Source organism: Peromyscus californicus, unplaced genomic scaffold, assembly GCF_007827085.1.
Source record: "Peromyscus californicus insignis strain IS unplaced genomic scaffold, ASM782708v3 Scaffold_5__1_contigs__length_169319896, whole genome shotgun sequence".
Classification (NCBI taxonomy): domain Eukaryota; kingdom Metazoa; phylum Chordata; class Mammalia; order Rodentia; family Cricetidae; genus Peromyscus; species Peromyscus californicus.
The window spans coordinates 40,111,603-40,132,975 of NW_026294573.1; the positions used below are offsets into that span (position 1 = coordinate 40,111,603).

General features: G+C 44.5%; 1 protein-coding gene across 16 annotated transcripts in view; it reads right to left on the reverse strand.

Annotated features, from left to right (window-relative positions):
• LOC128096663 (BEN domain-containing protein 5) overlaps nucleotides 1-21,373 on the reverse strand; it is a 1,178,660-nt gene that overhangs the window by 187,510 nt on the left and 969,777 nt on the right. For 11 of the 16 annotated variants that reach the window (XM_052716506.1, XM_052716509.1, XM_052716511.1 and 8 more), the window contains 2 exons: nucleotides 20,677-20,825; nucleotides 15,065-15,278 (listed from right to left, as the gene is read on the reverse strand). The exons of 3 other annotated variants lie outside the window; for them this stretch is intronic. In XM_052716506.1, the coding sequence (XP_052572466.1) occupies nucleotides 15,065-15,278; nucleotides 20,677-20,825 (363 nt within the window). Of the gene's footprint in view, nucleotides 1-7,796; nucleotides 8,326-15,064; nucleotides 15,279-20,676; nucleotides 20,826-21,373 lie in introns of those variants that run through there. 2 more of the 16 variants (XM_052716518.1, XM_052716521.1) reach the window with 1 other exon arrangement.

Consider the following 21,373-nt stretch of genomic DNA (forward strand, 5'->3'; position numbering starts at 1 on the left):
ATTCATACATCTTGAAGTTTGGAGGAAAGCTATATCATAAAGTAAATTCTGAAAATGTTCTTCAGGTCCTCAAATGTATATATCACCAACTCACAAAAGGAAGAAGTTGAGATAATATATATCTAATATACATACATATATACATACACACACACACACACACATATATATATATATATATATATATATATATATAGAGAGAGAGAGAGAGAGAGTGAGAGTGAGAGAGAGAGAGAGAGAGAGAGAGAGAGAGAGAGAGAGAGAGAGAAAGCTAATTTGCCAAACTCTGAATATTCCAAATACGGGCAATACTGCTGGGAAGTGGTACATGTATGTCTGCTCTGCTTAAAATATGGCTGAGTCCTTTGGGAAGAAAAACAATGACACATGCGAAGATGGTCTTCTCTTTTAACCCAATTAGTTTACTCCTTGGAATTTATTCTACAAAGAAAAAAAATCAGCAGAAGGAAAATAGTCATAAAAGATTACCCAGACAGCATTTCCCACTAGCAAGAAACTAGAGACCACAAACCATACAGTGAAGAGTTAAGAAAGCAACCTTGGCCCTGTGCCAGGAAGGGGTATTAAGATGGTAGCTATGCAAATCAGGCCACAGTATGGGCATACCTGGGAGGGGGATGCTTGCACATGTCAGAGGAGCATGGAGGCAGAGGCATCACGAGGAACAACTGTGACCGCGCCCTTGGGCTTGGCTCCTAGGATTATGGCTTGGTTTTCTTTTTAGGTTTTGGCTCTCTTTGGGATTTTCTTTTGTAACTTAAACAACACTGGAGAAGACCTCAACAAGATGGAATGTTGGGCTGCAATCAATAAGATGAAATGTGATGGGGATGTATGCAAAGTCCTGCATTTCATTTAAGAAATATATTTCAAAAACCCACATGACTGGGGGTAGGAGTGGGACTGAAGTGCTGTTACTACAAAAGAAGCCAGAATAAGGGAACAAAAGACTCCGCATTTACCAAGGCTGGTACTGAAGAGCTGGTACAATAGCAGACCAGAACAATTACCATACTGACAGCGTAAGGGACACAGAAATAGGACTAGGAGACTTGAAGGTAACTTATCCAGTTTCCTCTAAGAGTAAATACATATTAAAGTCAAGATTGTATCCACTGGGAGTTGCTCTGGCTTCAAAACTCACAAGGTTCCTTATACAAGATGGGCAACTACAGGGACAAGGACAGGGGCCCAAAACAGGGAGGATTGGGTGATGTTGGTTCCAAACACATTCTTAATCTTACTTTACAGAACTGCCTAGTTCAGCATGAGACAATTTTATCACTAAGGATGTTGATTTAATGTCGCAGAGTAAGAGGTGACACCCCTTGGGTCAGGAGCTTTCTAGAGTCCAGCACCCATCCCTGAGTCCTGACTTTGGAACTATGACCTGAAAGGGTAAGTGCAGTGCTCAGAGTTCTAACAAACAGGATAATGTGGCAGTAAGGGCCATCATCATAATAGCTGACACATTCCTGTGAGGCGGATATGCCCATTCCCCAAAGAGAAAATCAAAGTGTTCTGGTTAGTTTTCTTTGTCAACTTGACACAAGTTAGGATTATCTGGGATGAGGGAACCTCAGCTGAAAAAAATGCTTCCATCAGATTGGCCTATAGGAAAATCTACAGGGCGTTTTCTCGATTAATGATTGATACAGGAGGGCCCAGCCCATTGTGGGCTGTGCCATACCTGGGCAGGTGGTTCTGGATTATATACAAAATCAAGGTGAGCAAGCCATGGAGATTGAGCCAGTAAGCAGCATTCCTCCATGGTCTCTGCTTCAGCTCCTGATTTCAGAGTCCTGCCTTGAGTCCCTGCCCTGGCTTTCTTACCATTATGAACTGTAAGCTGTGAACTGAAATTCTTTTCTCCCCAAGTTGGTTTTGGTCAGTGTTTCATCACAGCAACAGAAACCAAACTGCAATAGGAAGCTAAGATAGGCTAAGAGCATGTTCAAGGCCAAGAGTCAGCAATAGAATGAACACAGGACCATCTAAACCCAGTGAGACACGGTAGCTATGAATCTAAGCTTTGGATTGGCTGGTGAACAATGATGTCATATTGAACCCTGAAAAGAGCCATCATGGCTGTTAAGCCAGGGGCGTGGGGGCAGGTTAAGCATTGTTATGGTGGAGAAGATATCTAGGGGACACCTACAAGATCATCTTTGACCTATAGGATCCATGACCTTGTAAAGTTTCCTGGCAGACACTGGTCCATCCCTCCCAAATAAAAGCTGAGAGAAGTCTGTTGCTGTGTCTGTTTGTGGATGCCAAAGCACATGCTTTATGCCCAGTAAATAAACTGATCCACAAGAAAATGAGAAGACAAGGAAATAGAACCTACAAGAAATGGTCATGGGTTTTGAAGAAGTTTTTCTTTTCTATAAAGAAGAATAAAATTCTGGAATTATTTCAATCTCGATAATAAACAAGAAAACATAATAAAACACATTTTTTTGCCAACTAAGTTGGGAGAATAATTTCAAAAGTGGTTACACCCATTACAAGCATAAAGAATAATGTAACTGACATTCCTTTTGGCTGAGAAGAAACCACACTAAGAAAACAAAAGAAAGTGTAAAGGGAACATTAATACAAACATTTCCATCAAGTTTTATTTATAAACGACCTAAAATTCCAAGGAGCTATAAATGGGCCAGGAGGCAGGGAGTGGGGACTGAGGTGGGTGAGGGGAGCCAGAAGCGTGGAGCCTGCACACACACAGCTTGCACCACAGGTCCCAACAAATGCAGAATTTGCACAAGATTTCCAGGAAGCCAAGAGCAGATAAGAGAGCTAAGATCTCAGCACAAGAGGGCAGCAGGATGGAAACAAGAGAGACACATTCTCAGGTAAAGGAATGAACAGGGCAGGGAGAGGGCAGGAAAGGAGATGAATCTCATTAGTACTGATGACCACTTATCCACTCTGGCTGCACCTCCACAGGTTTCCTAAGAACCCAGGAACTAGACACTACTTACTCCACGTTACGGCTGAAGAAGCCGATGCTAGGAGGAAGCACCTAGCTTCGAGCAGGGTAGTAATCTGCAGAGCTGAGAGGTGAACTAGGATGCATCAACTGCCTAACTCAAGTTCCCTGCAGTGAAGCCCTTCGTGGGCTGGAATATCAGTGAGTTAGCCCCACTGTAAGGACTTGAACAACTGACCAGATGGCTTACCCAACTGTACGTTTATGTCTGTCCACTTTGGGGATGTTAGAGTTGATGGTTATGAATGCCAGGGAGCAACACAGAAACAACCATATTAAATGTGCAGGGATGAGTGTAAACTTGGTCCTGTGTGTAAAATACAGTCACATCCTTGGACAAAAATCACATCATAGTATTTCTAGCAGTGCTGTTTGAAATGATTTCCCTACTCCCCCCACCCAATTCTATAACCTTGTTTTTATTTCTTTATAATTAAAAAATAATCACAATGTAGAAACACATACAAGAAACAAACTGGGGCAGGAGGGAAACAGTCTTCCTCACACAGTCCATGGGCCAGAATTAAAATGAGTCCCACCTTCCTCTTCCACTTGATGGAGGAATCTGTAGCCAAGGCTTCTGGGATTGACTCAGGTTCTGTCAATTCAGAACTGCCATCCTGCTCAACAAAACACACTGGCCCATCTTGAGAATCCAAGGAATCCAAGTGTAAAGCTAAGGGGAGACCACTGGCACCACAGGACAAGCAGAATTCTGGGAGTGTGAACAGCAACTCTAAACAAGGTTCTAGGGAAGATCCCCAGTTATTGGAGAAGAAACCAAGACTCAATTGCAAATATCTTCAGGTGATTTAAAGGGACTAGCAGAGGTTTCTGTTTACTTAGAAAACATTCTTTCATTGGTGAGTATATCTAATGAGTTCTAGTAAACAGGTAATTTTCAAAAGTAGTGTTTGTGTTAAAATACACATTCTTACATTATCCCTATTTGAATGAAGTAAATTATTATGATGCAATTATGTCCAATATCTCCTAATGACTTGAATTAATGAGGATGATTATCATGGCTAACTGAGGCTGTGCTATCCCTACACTCTGAGATTCTAGGGCTAGATTCAGAGCCACTGTAATAGTCCACTTATCTTTCAGGGAAGATAATGTATTGATTAGCTTGTTGATTTATCTATTTATTTATTTGTTGAGAGAGGAAGGGAGGGAGAACTTTTGGGAACTGTCCTCTCCTTTGATCTTGCTTTGTTTGTGAGGCAGGGTCTGTAACTCAAATTTCTAAAGGGTCTTTTAATAAAAAACCCAGAGCTTAGTATTGCAGTAAATGCTGAAAGATCAAAGAAGCAGAGCAGCCAGCCACTAGTCCTTACCTCTATGAAATCCTCAGCCTAAAGAGAGTGAGTTCCTGTTTCCTCATGCCATATATACCTTTCTCTGCCTTGCCATATTACTTCCATGTCTAATCTAGTGGCTGGCTCTGTCCTCTGATCCTCAAGCAAGTTTATTATGGTTCACATTATATCACCACAAGGGTCTCTCTTGTTTCTGCTGTTATGAGGGAGGCCTACCTCAGGCTACCTGGCCCTTGAGCTTCTGGTTCATTCTCCCGTCTCGCCTTTCCCTAGGAGCTGCATCTGGATTTGGACCCAGTTCCGCTGCTGCCGGCTCTAACTCCTTAGGCTAGAGGTTACTCAAACATTTCTGAGCCCATTTCTTTCATTTCAAGTGTTTAAGTTATTAGGGACATTCCAGGGACTCAAAACCCTATCAGTCAGTCTTAAAAGCATGTTTCCTGATTGCATCTACTTCCAATTTCTCTCTGCCTTATATGCTAACGATGATTGACACCCCCTACCCTCTCTGTGGTTTCAGTAGTTCTTTCACATCACTATGGCCATAATACTTGTCATAATTAACTCAGGGCATATCATAGTTAGGGTTCTGTTGACATGCCAAAATGTTCTTACCAAAAGCAATTTGTGTAGGAAAAGGCTTGTTTGACTTATGGGTGGTCCATCCTCCAGGGATGCTAGGGCAGGAACTCAAGGCAGAAGTCTGGATGAAGAAACCGAAGCAGAGATCATGGGGGAATGTTGATTATTGACTCACTCCCAGACTCATGTTCAGCTACACTTCTTACATAGCCCAGGGCCACCCACCTCAGGATAGCACTGCCCACAGTAGGCTGGCATCTCCCACAGCAATCAGACATCAAGAAAATGGATGCACAGACATGCCAACAGGACGATCTGTGAGAAGCTATTCCTCGGTTGAGGGCCTTTCTTCCCAAGTATGTTTAGGTTTGTGTCAAGTTGACAAAAACTACGACAAGAGATGAAAGACTCGTCTTGGTTCATGACTGCAGATGGTTTCTAGTCATTGTGGTGGGGAAAGGCATGAGGGAGGGGCTTAGGTTATGGCAGGAGCACGTGGTGGAGGCTATCCACAGGGTGGATCAGGAAGTTGAGTGCTCAATCGGAACTGGGGGCTATAAGCTTCTAAGGCTTCTAAGGTCACCTCCAATGACCAAGCTTTGCCATTTAGGCCTCATCTCTTGAAGTTTTCGGAACCTTCCCCAACACTAACAGCCCTATCAACTGGAGACCAATTGTTTCAAACAGTCTATGGGGAACAGTAGATGGGGAAGAGTGACTTACAGAGCCCTTTCCCAGGTAGTATCTGGATTCCTCTGCACAAAATTCTGAATTAGGGATAATTACGAGCAGTCAATAATAATTACAGCAGGCACGCAGTAGCAAAACAAGGACTCGAAACCAGGTCCCAGTCTTTCACAGGCCTGTTGTCCCCAGCGTGTGCATCATAAGTCACACAAGGTGCTCTCATATACACCAGGCATTTTTACTGTAGCTATAGCAATCTCCCCACTAAACTGACACATACCTGGGAAGCAGTTGTGTACTGGGTTAGTCTTTGCGGCATACACAGAACCTTTGGCTGTCTATATTTTCTTCATGCTTGGGGAGAAAAGGGATGAGGTCAACTGTGAAACATGCTTTAGTTTCTCAGGCATTTCATATCACTTTGGCTCCAGCTGCCTGATGCAATAAACGTGAACATATCTTTTACTTTGTTTTGTTTTTTAAGACAGGGTCTCCTGTAGCCTTAGCCGGCCTCACAGCCCACTGTGCTGGCTAGTGTTTTGTCAACTTGACAGAAGCTGGAGTCATCTGGGAAGAGGAATTCTCAATGGAGAAAAATGCTCCCATCAGATTGGTCTGTAGGCAAGCCTGTGGGGGCATTTTCTTGATTAATGATTAATGTAGGAGGGCCTAGCCCACTCTGGGTTGAGCCATCCCTGGGTAGGTGGTCCTGAACTGTATAAGAAAACAGGGGGAGCAAGCTATGGGGAGCAAGCCAGTGAGCAGCACTCTTCCTGTGGTCTCTGCTTCAGTTCTTGTCTCTAGGTGAGTTCCTGCCCTGACTTTCATGATGGGCTGTGATCAGGACATAGGACATATAAGATGAAATAAGCTCTTCCTCTTCAAGCCACTTTTGGCCATGGTGTTTGATCACAGCAATAGAAACCTAACTAAGACACTCACTATGTAGCCAAAGCTGGCCTTGAACTTCTGATCATCCTACCTTACCTTCCAAGTACTAGGAGGACAGGTGTGGGCCACCACGCCCAGCTGAAAAGGGAACATATCTTAACAAGAACTTGCTGAATATGAACCACAAACTTTCCCTACCTCATGTAATGAGTTAACCCATGCTAAACACTTAGGCAAATCCTGCTATACAACCAGTTACTATTATTCTTCCGCATTGCCTGACTTCCTCATTCTACTGATAAAGACTCTGAAACAAGATGCTACTTTACAGAGAGCTGGGGAAAATACTGCAGAAGGAATTCTTGTCTATATATCCTATGGTGAGCATAACCTGGTCCACAAAGGATTATTAAATTTACTATTATATTACAAATGATTACTGGATTAACTGAAATATAGGGTCTCAGAGTGGCGCCTACCCCATCTATTTAACACAGTAACCTTGAGCTTTTGTTTATAGATAATCAAATTAAAGGTGAAAGAATTAGGAACAACAGATCAAAGTTTTCCACCAATGTCTAAAAGTCCAAAATCAAAAACGAAGGTAACAACAATTGCTGACATTTATTGAGCACTTTATATATTTTACCTCTAATCCCCATAGCAACCCTGTGAGGCAGGCTTTCTCTTTTTTTTGGAAAAGAAAATGTAGGCACAAGGAGGTTATATTAATGCCAAAGCAAGCAGGAAAGCCAGGCTTAGAACCTAGAGGCGCTTGTCCAAAGCCCTTGCCCTTTCCAAAATGCCACACTTACTTATTGGCATTGTATAAAGAAAAGTGCAAGTCCACAGGAAGGTGGAGGATGGTTTGCCAAAAACACGGGCCAGACACCGTAAAGATCCAGCAACCAAATAAAGAAACAGATAAATGATTATGAAACCTCAACGATCATTTCAAATAAAAGGGAGAAAGAACAAACCAATAGCCACTGACAGCCCATTTTCCAGCAGCCCTGTACCACAGCGAACATTATTAGGCCCCTGGATCCATTTCTTTACAAAAATAGGCTCGAATAATCAGGGAAGCTTATTAGCTTGCTAAGATGCTAATAGCAGATCATCTTGGAAGAGCTGAGTGGTCCAAGACTCATCCTTCAAAGTCAGAGAGGGTGAGATGCTTTGGAGACCCCTGTAGAGCCGTCACAAGATCCATGGCCCTTAATGGGATCTCTCTCCTGAGAGGACCTTGCAGGCCACATACAACACACGTTTAATATTAAAAAAAAATGAGAACAACTGTCTACATCAAGAATTAATGGAGTTTTATTGTAGAACAAAATAGAGGAGCAGAGATAGATGTCCTCTGATGGTAAAAAGAACAGTTCATATTGTGGTCCCTTATGCTGATGCTTTAGAGTCCTGTGAAAAGTGCTTTTCCCATCCCTCAACAACACTGGTGGGGGCGTGAGGCCCTGTTGAGTCTCAGCAAATCCATCTGCCTTCTTTGAAGTAGGAAGTCCAAGTCCAGAATAAGATACTGACATCAGTGCCCTGAAGGCCTTCTGCCCAGACATGGCCATGCTTGGTAGGGTCTATTTGGATGGCACCATTGCCCGCAATGCACACGCCACACAAGGAAAATGCGAAGCCTTTATGAAAAAAAATCCAAAGTTTATTGCAAATTGTATTTTGCTTCCCTTCGTTCTTCATTTTTACAAGATTTGTTGATATCCATGATTTTCTCACAGATGTACTTGTTGACTTTGGAGAGTCTCTGTGCAATTTCAGTTTCATCCACTGTTTCTTGTGCTATTCTGTCATACAAACACTCTAGACAGAGGAAAGAGACAGGAAGGTCAAGGATTAATGATGAATCTGAGAACAAGTCTTTTAAGGAGAAGAGAGAGGACATGCCTCCTGACACACTTTCAAATACCGGTTCACATTATCTTACATGGTTATATAGCTAAAGCCCTACCATAAAGTATAGATAAACACTGTAAGTGTATACTTAAAAAATAATGGTAAAACAACCCAGGTGTGGTGGCTCACACCATTAATCCCAGCACATACAAGGCAGAGGCAGGTGGGTCTCTGTGAGTTGGAGGCCAGCCATGGTCTACATATTGAGTTCATACATAGTGAGACTCTGTCTAAAATTACCGATGATGATAAGTCTATTAGACAGATTAATATATCTCTCTAAAACCTCTGAATGCTGAGCTCCTCGCCATCCCCATTTTCATGAAAGGTAACTACTCTCGTAATTTTTTTGCTTTTCTTATTTCCTAATGTTACTATGTAGGTATGTGTCCCTAAACATTTTTTTCCTGTTTTCAGCCTTTTAATAAATGTGCCCATCTCTCTATTGGTCTGACTTGCTGATTTTACTTAGTGGAACACACAATATTACAGAGTACAGCTGCAGGTCACCAGTGAAGTTACCACCTACATGTTCTACTGTATGACTTTATCTTACTTTTAACTGTGCATTTGATTGTCCATGGATACTTGGTTTTGCAACTGCAAATAACCTTGCTCATGTCTGAGGGTACTTATCCAAGAAACTCTCTAATTACCAGCTTAGGCACGGGAATGCTGAACATTAGGAGTATGCCTACTCAGCTTCACTAGGTGATGCCTGGCAAATTGTTTTCCAAAACGTGCTAGATGCCATTCCCAAGTGGTAATGCATGCAAGTAAGTACTGGTTGCCCTATAACTTCACTAGCATTTTACACTGTCACATCATTAAGATTTGTGTGTGCAAAGGCGTGGCTACTACTACTGAGGCTGAGAATAACTACTCTCTGAGAGATCCTACTATTTGCTATGGTGAAGCAGAGTCAGCCTGGACAAGGCCTGACTAGAGCCTGATTTTCTGACAGTCTCCATGCCTGGAGATTTGGTACAAATTATTGCCCTAGAATTCCCACATCATTTACTAGGACAACAAACTCTAAAGTAGCTTTTAGAAGGATTCCAAGAAGTATGTGGGGTAAACATTTGTAAGCCCCTTTCAAGAAATAAGAATCGTACACCCATATGGGATTGTTACAGTTATTTTATGTTTAGGTTACTGTTAATTTCCCAGAGCCTAGGGCAGTATGTGATAAAGAAGTAAGCATACATACATACATTTTGAATGAATGAATGCTTTTCTAGGGAAGACTGAAAACATAAAAGTTACGGATTTAACATGTAGGGAGATAACTCAGTTGGGAAAGTTCTTGCCTTGAAAGCAGGAAGACCTGAGTTCCATCCCCAGAAGTCATACAAAAATACCCACACGTGGTGATGCATGCTTGCAATCCCAACACTTGGGAGGTGGAGACAAGTGGATTCCTGGAGCTCATTGGCTAGGTAGCCCAGAATAATTGGTGAGTTCTAGGCCAGTGAAAAGACCCTGTCTCAAAAAATAGGGTGGATGGCACCAGAGAAACAAGACTGACCTCTAGCCTCTATGTGTACATATGTACACACACACACACACACACACACACACACACACACACACACACACACACACATAACCACCCAAATATATTCCAGACTCCGGTATGGGTAGGGTGTATAATCATGGGCAAAACTGCAAGTTCTTTTATCTTTAGTTTCCTCACATAGAAAACAGAGTGACAATCCAACCATAAGGAATTGTGATGGATAACCTCAGTTTGCCTTTCTGGAGGCAGCACACAGAGGTGATTCAGGCCAGTAGCTTGTAAGACTAACTTGTGCTAAGCCTTCCATTCACATGGGAGTAGCCTGGGGACTAGAGTGAAGAGGCAGTTCAGGTCAGAACCCATGGCTGACTTTCCAAGTATGGGTAGGGCCTTCCTCCTCTTGCCATCCATACTGTGGGTATGTGTGCCACAAATGTGCTTTTTCTGGCCCACCATTTCCTCTCCTCTGAGAAGAGTTTTACTCAAAGGTGCCTTAGCTGGCCTCCATTGCCTCCTGACCACCCCTAATGCCCAGTTTGTCTATCTCTACTCATCTGTAAGGACTGAGAGAAGAAGATGGGCAGCCGGATCTTCTGCTCTGTCTACCTACAATCCCTTCCCTTTACAAAGCACCCCACAAAGCAAGTGTCCTTATCATCAGTTCCCAGAAGATCCTGGCTTCGGTTTTCACCATCTTAAGTCCTGCTCATTCTCTTCTGCTTGGCACTACCCAGCTGAGTGAAGAGACTGAAGTCTGCCTAGCACTCTGCTCCTATGGAGCTTCCTATGGAAGTACAGCTCGTGATCTGATAAAATCCAATCAGCCCCCACTTCCCTAAGTCAGGACCATGTGATCAGTTGAGCAACCTTGCTTTGACCTAATCTAAATCAGGGAGAAGTCTGTCAAAAGATGTTCAAGCTCAAATATGGCTCTCATCCTAGATGCCTCTGAAATGAACCCGGGTAAGTGTTGCTATCCAGTGATGTGCCAAACTAGATAATCCAGGGAGTTTTGTCTCTCCAGTGGTCGTCAAGACAATAAAGGCAGGAGAGAGAAGCAAAAGACAGGAGGGTAGGCGTGATGGCCCCCAGAGAGGAAGTGGAAAGAGAAGGGCAAGCGTTGAAGAATGTGTTCAGGGAGGCCCGTATGGAATTCCAATCATCTTCATTTCCTGGGGTAACAGCTCTGAATGGCCCCTCAGGTTGATTAAAAGGCTTTTGTTAGATTCTAGTTATTAATCACCTGCAGATGCTGGGAATGTGTCCCTCTGCGAGGGAGCATTTGAGATTATTGCTTAATTAACAAGGTTTATAACAGCGCTAATGTGTCCTATTAAAAAAGTTATAAAAATTAACCAGAACGCAATGCTGCGGCTCATTTAGAAAGCTGAGATACTCTGCAAAAGGTCATTGGACCTTAATAAGGTTTAACTGTCGTTTTGGAGCTTGTCATCGGAGCCAGGCCCGGCTCTGTCCTCCAGCTTTCATCTTCCTAAAGCAGGGTCAGCATTCTCCCACAGGCCTGCTACCTGGGGGGCGGGGGGGGGGGGACGATTTGAACATCAAAGAGACGAGAAAAACCTCCCAATGCTGTGAGTGTGAAGGTTTCTGCCACTTTTATATGCCCAACAAGACAACGTATGCTCACATCACACACAACATAAATACAAACAGACCCAATCCTGCTAGACAGCTTGCCCAGGAGGAACCAGCTAAAAGAAAGCTGGAATCATTCGGATAATCAGGCTAAAAATGGTGGCTGTGTGGTGGGATGGCAGGAGACCTCCAACCTGCCTGGCTGTAGTGAAAAAGTAAAACATCAACCTCATATTTCAGTACGGCAAGAGACTCCTGCTGGCATTTGAAGCCTGAAACCCAGGTCTGGCTTGGCTCACTCTGCCATAGCTGAGGGTCCTAGGAAACCTCCAAGAAAAAAGAACTGAGCCAGAAACTGGGTGCTCTGGAACACATGGTAGAAACACTAAGAGGTCATGGAGAGTCTCTTGGAGGGATAAGATGCCAAGCAAATCTGCTGTGATCAGCAGTAACTGGCACAACAGGACAGGTAGAGGGGCTGTGACTATTCTAGGCATGAGGAATAACACTTGCAAATCCCCTGAGGCGAGAGGGAATGAGGCTTGTTCAGTTCATTCTGCTAACAACTAAAAGCTACAGCCAGAACTATAGCCAGCGGCCAGACTGTGAACGTGTCCGTATGTCATGCTAAGTTTACTCTCTAATCTTGGGAACTCTGAACTGGCTGGGGTGGGTGGTAGTAAGAGGTCATATCTGTTTTCTGAGAGGTCAACCTGGTTACATAATGAGGAGAAGGGTCTGGAGGCTTTGGGAAAAAAAAGCACATGCTCAGGTCTGAATTCTGAGAGTAGTTGGTCTGGACAGACAGAGAGGGTTTGAGAGTTGTTTAGAAACAGGAAGGATAGAGAGGCAGGAATGTGGGAGGGGGAGAGGGATGCACCTGTCTGGTTATGCTATTCATTAAGAGGGAACACAGAGGGCCGAAGGCTGCATGGTAAAGGTCAATACTCTTAAATGCTTACTTTATGTAAGCCCCGAACAAGATGCTCATAAATAAAGTTGAGCTTCTGATGGAGACAAGGGAGAAAGATAATCGTCAAATAAGCAAGAAATGCTGGGTAGAGCCTTTAACAGGGGCAGTGTAGCAGAGAGCAGTGGAGGCAGGAGGATGACTAGGAGCTTGTGGCCAGCCTGGTCTATGGAGTAAGAGACCTTGTCTTAAAAAACAAAAATGAAAATAAAGCACATAGGTTTTCAGCCAAGGAAGCAAAAGAAGAGGGGAAATGACTAGTAAAAGGCTAAAGATTTATGTTATCTGAAGAGAAACAAGAATAAGAGAGAAAGTGAAAAGTCATATCTCGTGTGGGGCAGGGTCAGTTCCAAGGTCTCGCTTGGGGCTTCGTGTGTTCAACCTTGTTCAGTGCTGGAACTACCCTGGGCAGTGAGCACGGGGGACGTCAGCTACAGTTTCTTGTAATGGAGGCACTCTTGGCACTTAATTTCATGCCCAAACATGACAGTTATCTGAGGGTACCTGGGACCTGCTGAGTCACATGCTGAAAAGTGTAACAGAATTGGAGGTTGGCACCTACCGCGTGAAGCAGGGCTGCCTTCTCGAGAAGGCCTTTCTCAGGGTGACCTCCTGAATAAAGCTGCACCATTTCAGACAGCAGCTGACTAAAGGTTACCTCTTATTATCTAAAAATAAGTGGCTGCCTTCTTCAATTAATCAAGGGCTAGCCAGGAGGGGAGACACCTGCGTTACATCGGCAAGGCTGCAGACCAGAGAAAGTGCGGGTTTGAATCTGGACTCAGACACCTTATGGCTGTGACCTTAGCTTAGCTGCCTAATCACTCAGTGTCTTGCCTCCTTGACCTCTCGAACACACAACGGAACTGTCCATTCTCTACTGCACATTTTCCTGCCTACTCTGTGGCAGTGCTGGCTGTGCTTCAGCTCCCCAGGGGCCGCCCCTACAACTGATGGCCTCTGCACACCCAAGCTGCCTACTCTTGGCTTTCACTTCCTTGTAAGACTGGCTCTTTCGCACCTCCCTGACCTCACTCTCCACTGTAAAGCCGCTTGTCCCCTTCAGCCACTTCACTTGAGGTTGCTGGTCTCCGCGCTGCAATATATTTTACCTGACCCACAGTTCCTCCACCTGTCACAGGCTGCCTTGTCCAGTGGAACTCTCAGCTGGAACGTCATCTGTTCCAACAGGCCTCCCCTCGACAGAGCTGATGCAGCCCTTTGTTCCATCACATTGTGGATGAAACTCAGAGGACCCAAAGTCGCCTGACTGCATCATAGATTACGTTTGTCATTTGGACCCAGAATGTGCTCAACTACAGGACCTGCTCAAACAAGGCATTCACCTCACTGAGTCTCACTTTCTTCACCAGAATGTGGCAGACCTGGCCATTTAGAGAACAATGGTGAGGGACAGACTCCAAAGCCACCCTTGGCCTCCTGGATTTACCTCTCTCTCGTGGCTATTATAACTCGGGAAAAAGTACCTGCTACCTCCGTGACCCAGTTACCTTTACTGTGAAAAGGATAGTAACAGCAGCCAACAGCAGGTTGTTGATAGGATGATGAGTTATTATATATATATATATATATATATATATATATATATATATAATAACTGTTTAAGACAGATAATGTTTTAATAGTATATAACAAGTACTCAGAATAATTAGCAGTTACTATATTCACTCTGCTCCTTGTACCATACTTCTTACTTTGTACTGATTGTACAGTACTGTTGTTCTTATATTTAGTTTCCCCATGAGACTGAGCTCCTTGTAGATGCACTCTGTGTTTTGTCCTTTGTGTTCTCAAAACCCAGGCGAGGGTCTAGAAAAGAGTAAGAGCTTAGGGAATGGATGGGGGAGAGAAAGAAGAGAGTGAGAAGGTAAGGAAGGGGAGAAAGGAAAGAAAATGGGGGAAAGAAGGAAAGGAAGGAGGGAGAGAGGGAAGATGGAAAAGGAGTATGGGGTACATCCATATCTTTGGGTGACAAACGACTCCCTGATTCTCTGGACACCATCCCCAACACCAAGAAGGAAGCTGTACCAACTGCTGCTCATCTCACTGATGGTCCTAGACATGGCTAAAATAAGAAATTTCCCCAGCCTGCACCTCGACTGCTCTCTAGACACATCCCTTGCCCATCTGCACTCACTCCTCTGTTCAAGATGCTTCTGCCTCCAGAAGCACCTCTCCACACTCACCCCGTCCCTGTCTGAGGAGCACTGAAGGCCCTCTTCAGCAGCCTTCTCCCTGAGATTCTTCCCGGCTTTGCCAGAGAGGCATCCTCCCCTCCTGACAATTCCCAGCACAACCACTGTCCCTCTTGCATGACATGCTACACCCTTGAGTTGTATTTGTGTCCACATTCATTTGTCATGTCCAGTGTGAGATCTCTGGTGACAGCTATGATGTCTGCCTCTATGCTCTTGTGTCCCACACGGTGCCTGGCATACAGGGGCTTCAGTAAGCATTCACCGAATTGAAACCTGCACAATACGTTTCTGACAGAGTAAAGGACAGGATGTCCAGCACTGTGCTTCCACTGGGTGTGCTACCTCTGACGATGCTGAGCTTGTGAGGAGAGAGGGGTGGCTTCGGGATTGCATCCTTCTTTTTTTTTGTGGCGACTCCCGTGACACTTCTGTTTTTCAGAACATCTGTTCCCCAGATCATGACTGCCAAGTTCTTCGTGTACTTAGAGTCTCCTTGAGTTACTTGTAGCTGGTGCCATTTCTCCTCATCAACCCAAATCCCACTTCCCAGATGAACCTGGAAAAGATAACAGCACACCTGTTTAGTCCGACAGGAAGGCAGCTGGAGGCCGCTTTTGTCCTTTAAAACACTGCTTCTCCACTCTAAGGGATGATGCTGCAGATGCCATGACAGCATCACTTCCACAATTCTTGCAATGCATCAGGCCTTATTCTAAAGCTCTGACTTCACTCTCTTACACAGAAGGTGCTATGATACAGCTGTCACTTCTAATGGGAAAATCCCATTCAGTAATGTGAAGTGACTTTAGAAGTCACTCAACTTGTGAGTGGCAGATCTGGGATTCTAAACTGTACTCATGTTATTACACAGGTGCTCGGGGCCTGACCCATGCTCAGGACATTATGTGCTCATGTGTGTTATGCTCTCTCGAAATATCAGACCCTCTTCTACCTGCACATTCTGAGGCACACCTCTTGCTAACATGGGGGAGGCTGCATGCAGGACTCACCCAGCTGTAGCAATCAGGACTCACCCAGCTGTAGCAATCACTGGTGCCTAGGCCTCCTCTCCAAGACTCTGAATTATTTAGTCTGGGTGTGGCCTAGACACCAGGATGGTTTAGCTCCCTAGATAATTCCAATTTAGAGCTAAGTTCTAAACCCCTGCCAGCTGGCAGGAGCAGAGCAGTTGCCTGGCTCTGCAGCCAGCGGGAGTGGAGCTGTGCGAGTCCTTCTCCAGCTCAGACTGCAGCTTCCCTATCTTCCAAGTGGGAGACTTGGATTTCATCTCAAAGTTCATCTCTCTGGCTCAGAACACTGAGGATTTTAAGAAATTAAATGCAACCACAATGTATCCGGTTTGATTTTGGTAGCACACACACCAGAACACAATCTTGTGCTCCTGAGAAGAGAAACATCCAGAGTGATAAGTGAGAGCCAAGAAATCACTGGACCCTCTCTGCTTCCAGCAATGAGCTATAGCTTTAAAATTTGTCCCCAGTTGTGGCCTGTAATGACTTGCAAACCAATACTAATGTTCATCATTAAAAATAAAAAAGTTTTGACCTTGACATAGCCATTTAGGCTGAGTTTCTGTTGAGCTTGTGGAAGAAAGAAACAGCCTCTGAGGGATGGATGGGAGGGGCCTGCTAATCAGCTGATCTGTCCAAGGGGTGTGAGAAGGCTCTGCCAAAGGCCTTTGTTTTCATAAAGACCCGCAGATCATCACCGAGGCATGGTCAGGTGACATCTAGGAGAGATCTTGGCCTGAGATGGCATACACACATACAGATTGATGGCAGAATGTAAGAACAATTGCTCAAGAAATGATTAAAGATCATTCTTCTACTCAAGAATGATCTTCTAGGCCACATCTAGCGTCGCCTCCTTTTGCTCAAAAGATCATTTGGCCCACTGTATGAGGACAGATAACCAGATCCACCTGGCCTTCCTGTGCTGAGCATTTCTGTACTGCAAATCAGTTTGTTCTGCTCAGACAGACAAGCAGCCCTGGGGTGAGATGTGCTGCCTGGGGCTGGCTTAGCAAGCAGAGCCTAAGGCCAAATTTGGCCTTTTCCCCTGTTCACATCTGAACTGCAGGTGGGCAGTCTGTGCCAGGTGGGCATGCGTGCTGAGGCAAGGTCCCTGATGGAGCTGTGTCCCTCCCTTGATGACACTCTGAAGCCACCCACACAAGCTTCCTGAGGTGGGAGGGAGACAAGGGACTTTGCTCTAAACTAGATTCTGAAAGAGAAAAGCAAAGACATATGCAGCAACTCTCCTGCATCAGTCTTTTGACTACTGGGATCATAAGCCCACACTACAGCACCTGGCATAATTTGTTACTCTGGGAGAAAGATGAAGTCATGTAAGCCAGTGTTCTAGAAGAAAAAGGAGCCATGTTATTGAGTACCTATAATGAACTCAACTTCCTTAATCCTCATAAGGACCTTAAGAGTTAGAAGTAGGCAGAAATTTTTGTTCTCATTTTACACATGGAAACACAAATTCGGGGGAAGAGGAGGGGACTAAATTACTTTCCCCAAGACATACAATCAGCCAATTTAAAAATCAAAATTCAGTCCCAAATCTGTGTAGTCCAGTTCATGCCCTTCTGGCCTGCCCTGCCATAGCCTGAGTGCCAAGGTAAAGGTAATGTGGTTGGAAAGTGCACACCTAATGCAGCAAGCCCTGCTTATTATAGGTTTCTCTTTGAGTCTTCTGCACCTGTAGGCCACATCCTGTCCCAGATCCCAGTATAGTATTCCACAGACAGACAGAGACCGGAAAGAAGCCCGCTCACTGGCTTTCTTGCCAGTGGCTGCCCCCTTCAGCTCACCCTATAATCACTGACATCCACTTCCCTAAAACACTGCTTTCCTCTTTTAACTAGATGGCCCCAGCAGTCTTCAGTTCTATGTTTTTATGTCAACCCTTTGGAATTTGGAATGGTTCCTTATTTCTTATCACAGCAGATCTGACCTCCTCAGCCTGGCTCCATTCTATCACTAACCCGGTAAGTCCATCCCTCTAGAAAGTCTCTGAACACATCCACCTCCTTCTTCCAGTGCTAGAACAGGAGGGGGATGGGCTCTGAGCTGCCAGCCCTGGTGTGGACCCTGTCTCTTCTGTGTGTCAGCTGATTACCATGGGTCAGGGCTAGTCATCATACTTCCCTAAGCCTCACTTTTCTCAACCACACAGATCATCTTCTAGCTCTTGGAGGGGTAATCAAGTACCAAATGAGATGAACTATACATAAGGAGAACATACAGCTGGTGGCTGCTACATCCTTGCCCCTTCTCTTCCCATTGGCATCTCTGCTTTCACATTCCTCTGGTCTGGAAAAGAAGGGATGTCCTTAAGATGACAGATTCCTGTCATTTTAAGCTACTCAGGTTTCCATACTCAGTCCACAATCCAGGAAATGTTATTTAACTGCAACAGGGTTAGGTTACACTCCTTATGAAGAACCAGCTCATCTACAGCCATCACTATCTGACTCAGTCCCACCTGTCACAGCACATTCCAGTGGAGAGAGGTCAAGGCTCTCCCCTTCTGCTTCTTGCAGAGTGACCAAGACCAGTTTAAACTCAAAGCATACTCAACACATGAGCATATTTAATATATTTTCATGCTTTGGCTTTATCTCTGATGAGCAGCTCTTCCTCAGAGAACAAAATATTTTTGGCATCCACCTAAGTACAATGCCAGTGCCATAGCACAGAAAGAAATGGTCCCCTGGCCTCAGGAAGACCCATCATAGGTCCATGTTGAGCAACTGAGACCGGGGCTGCTGAGATCAGCACACTCATGGCTACCTAGAGCAGTGTGCAGTTCCCAGGGACACAGCAAGACAGACTGCAGAAAGCACTGGCCTAGGAACTAGGAGACCTGGCTTTCAGTTCCCACCTGCCCTTAACCTGTCACACAGCTTAGATTAGGCCCTGCTCTGGGCGCATTTTCAAGATCTGTTACTTAATGTGCAAATATAAGTCATACTGTTTAATGGTCTTTGCAGTTTTATAATTCAATGGGGTGTTTTTTTTAATATAAATAAAAACATCTTAGATAAGCAACGGACTTATCAAAATCAGAAACTGATCTGTGTGGCAAACCCCATTCAGGTAAACTATGGTAACATTTGATAAAAAAACAAAAACAAAAACGTTAGCTTTCCTTATCAGGGAAGGTTATGAAAAATATGGCATCTGGTAGGATTGGACTTCAAGAATTACTTTGTGATGTATGATATAGGACAAAACTCATTTCTGGTGGCAAATGGATCAGATTCCAGTGATCCAGGCCTTGCAGAGCTCCAGTCTTCAGCTTGCATAGAAGGAAGGCCCAGGCAAGACAACAGGAACAAGGCCATCATTTGGGATGTGACACCTACTGCTGTGAGGAGCTGTCATCCATTCCTAGTGTCTGCTTCCCTTCCTTCCTGTTCCAAGAGTCCTCTGCCTGACTACAAATTAGCCTCAAAGAAAAGTTGGGTTTGGTTTAAGAGCAGTGGCTGGGAAAAAGAAAAAGAGACATTTTCCGGAAGTGTTTAATGTGTGTGTTAAAAATTAAAAGAGGTTTAGAGACCTATTTTCTTGGGAGAGAATGTTACTTTTGCAGCGGGGCTCAGAAGCTGCCTGGCAGCCCTCAAAGCAAAAGAGAAATAGATGTTTCTTGGAAGTTTCTTAAGAAAAATTCTTCAATCACTCCACAATATGATCATGACTAAAAGGAAATCAAGAGTCCCAGAACGGTTCGCCCATTCTAGCTTCACCTTGGGTGGTTTACCAAACTTAGATACACACTTACAGTCCAAAATGGCCCATGGAAAGCATCAATATGACATGCTTTTTACAGACAAGGACACGGAGGCCCAGAAAGGCCAAGGACCTGCCTGATGTCACACAGTACGGAAGTAGAGTTATGCTGTGACCTAAGGCTTGGGCTTCCAACCTTATTCCTGCCAAGCTTACTGTGAAAGTCTGAGGAGTGAAGCAAAGACAAGACCTAGGCCCTAGGCCATCAAGTCCTCTCCCTGCAGAGGAGGAAGTGCTCTGTGAGAGATGCCAGGCATGGCAGCACACCCAAGAGAGCCCTGAAGATAAACACGTTTCTTTTCCTCAGCTTGACAACATGTTCATGCCACACAGTTGTGGGGATGCATCTAGACAAATCAACTTGTACAACCTTTCCTTTGCACTAGGGAATGATATCAGATAAACAGAGACCACTCGAAGTAAGAGGCAAGATAAACAAGCTGGCACAGATGACTCCTGGGAGCCAAGGAGAGGTGAGTGTGAAATGTGTGTGATAGCGGCAGAGGGTAACACTAAAGCTGGTTTTACCAGGGCCTCGACAAAGGGCTCTGACAGACTCTTCCTTACCACCAAGGCTTATATGTTCTTTCATGACTTGTTTTCAGGAGCCATGAGAGAAACATGAGGAGTTAGGTGTAGCCCTAGAGTTGTGGGCCAGTGACTTGGGGACAAGGGGTATGGCTCATTTATCCCTGTGTCCCCAGGATATAGTTGGGGGACTGAGAACATCTATTCTGTTAATATTGAATGAATATACACTGAATTGCTACCTACAAATGGGTAATTCACTTTGAGTTAACCTTATATTCTCTGGGCATCCGGTTTCATAGGAAGATAGGAAGAATTTCATCCAACTATTAAAGGAACTCCTTTTTAATTTTTTTTTCTCATTACTAAGCTGTTCTAAAATGTTAGGTTAGTTTCATAGTTATTTTGACACAATGGTTTTTTAAAGAGGAAGAAGGGGAAGTCCCAGCAAACCTATGCTACCATGCCATAAATTCCACAGTCACCCAGGGCTAGGCTGGGAGGCTAGCTAGCCACACTGGGCTTCAGAAGGCCCCCGCCATACTCTCCACCTTTCCTCTGACTAGCAAACACCTGGGGGGATGGATATCGAGCTGAAAACACTACCTTGCCATTGTCTAGGATATACTTGTCCATGACAGGTGCAGGAGCGGGGTAATAGGACGACGTATTTGCTTCCTCACTGAAAGTGCTCCGTAACTCCGGCTCGGGCTCGAGACATTCTGACTTTACTTTTTCCAAGTCAATGGCGGGACCTAGGCAGTTAAGAAAAGAGATCTGTCTAGAACTCCAAGGAAAATAAAAGGCAAATATTCTTAACTATGCATCTATCAGCACATAGTGGCACTAAAAAAAAAAAAAGCTACCGTATATTTGTTCTTCATGCTACACTTAAACCCAGACTCTAAGCACTATGAGGCATGAATGTCACAAGGTGGAATCAGAGGGTAAGAATTAACTAGACTTTAGTGATTAGGTATGATTGAAGCACACCTTCTAGGCTGTCAGTGTCTCTGCAGAATGGCAGGAGACTCAACTTCCTGCACAGAAGAAAGGGTCTGTTCGGACTGCTGGAGAAGGGGATGACAATTACTAGAATATGCACATTTTGGGCTAGCCAACAAACTTATCTCTGGAGCCTGAGATGGAGAGGGCCATGAGAACAAAGGGAAATGGGGAAAGCTATGGGAAAAATGAAAAGAACTCCTTCCGGGGACCTAGTATCTGAGCAAGGGCATTCCAACCAAGAAATTAAAATACAACACAGAGTGAACTCCTGATTGCTTGATACAGTGATCGTTCA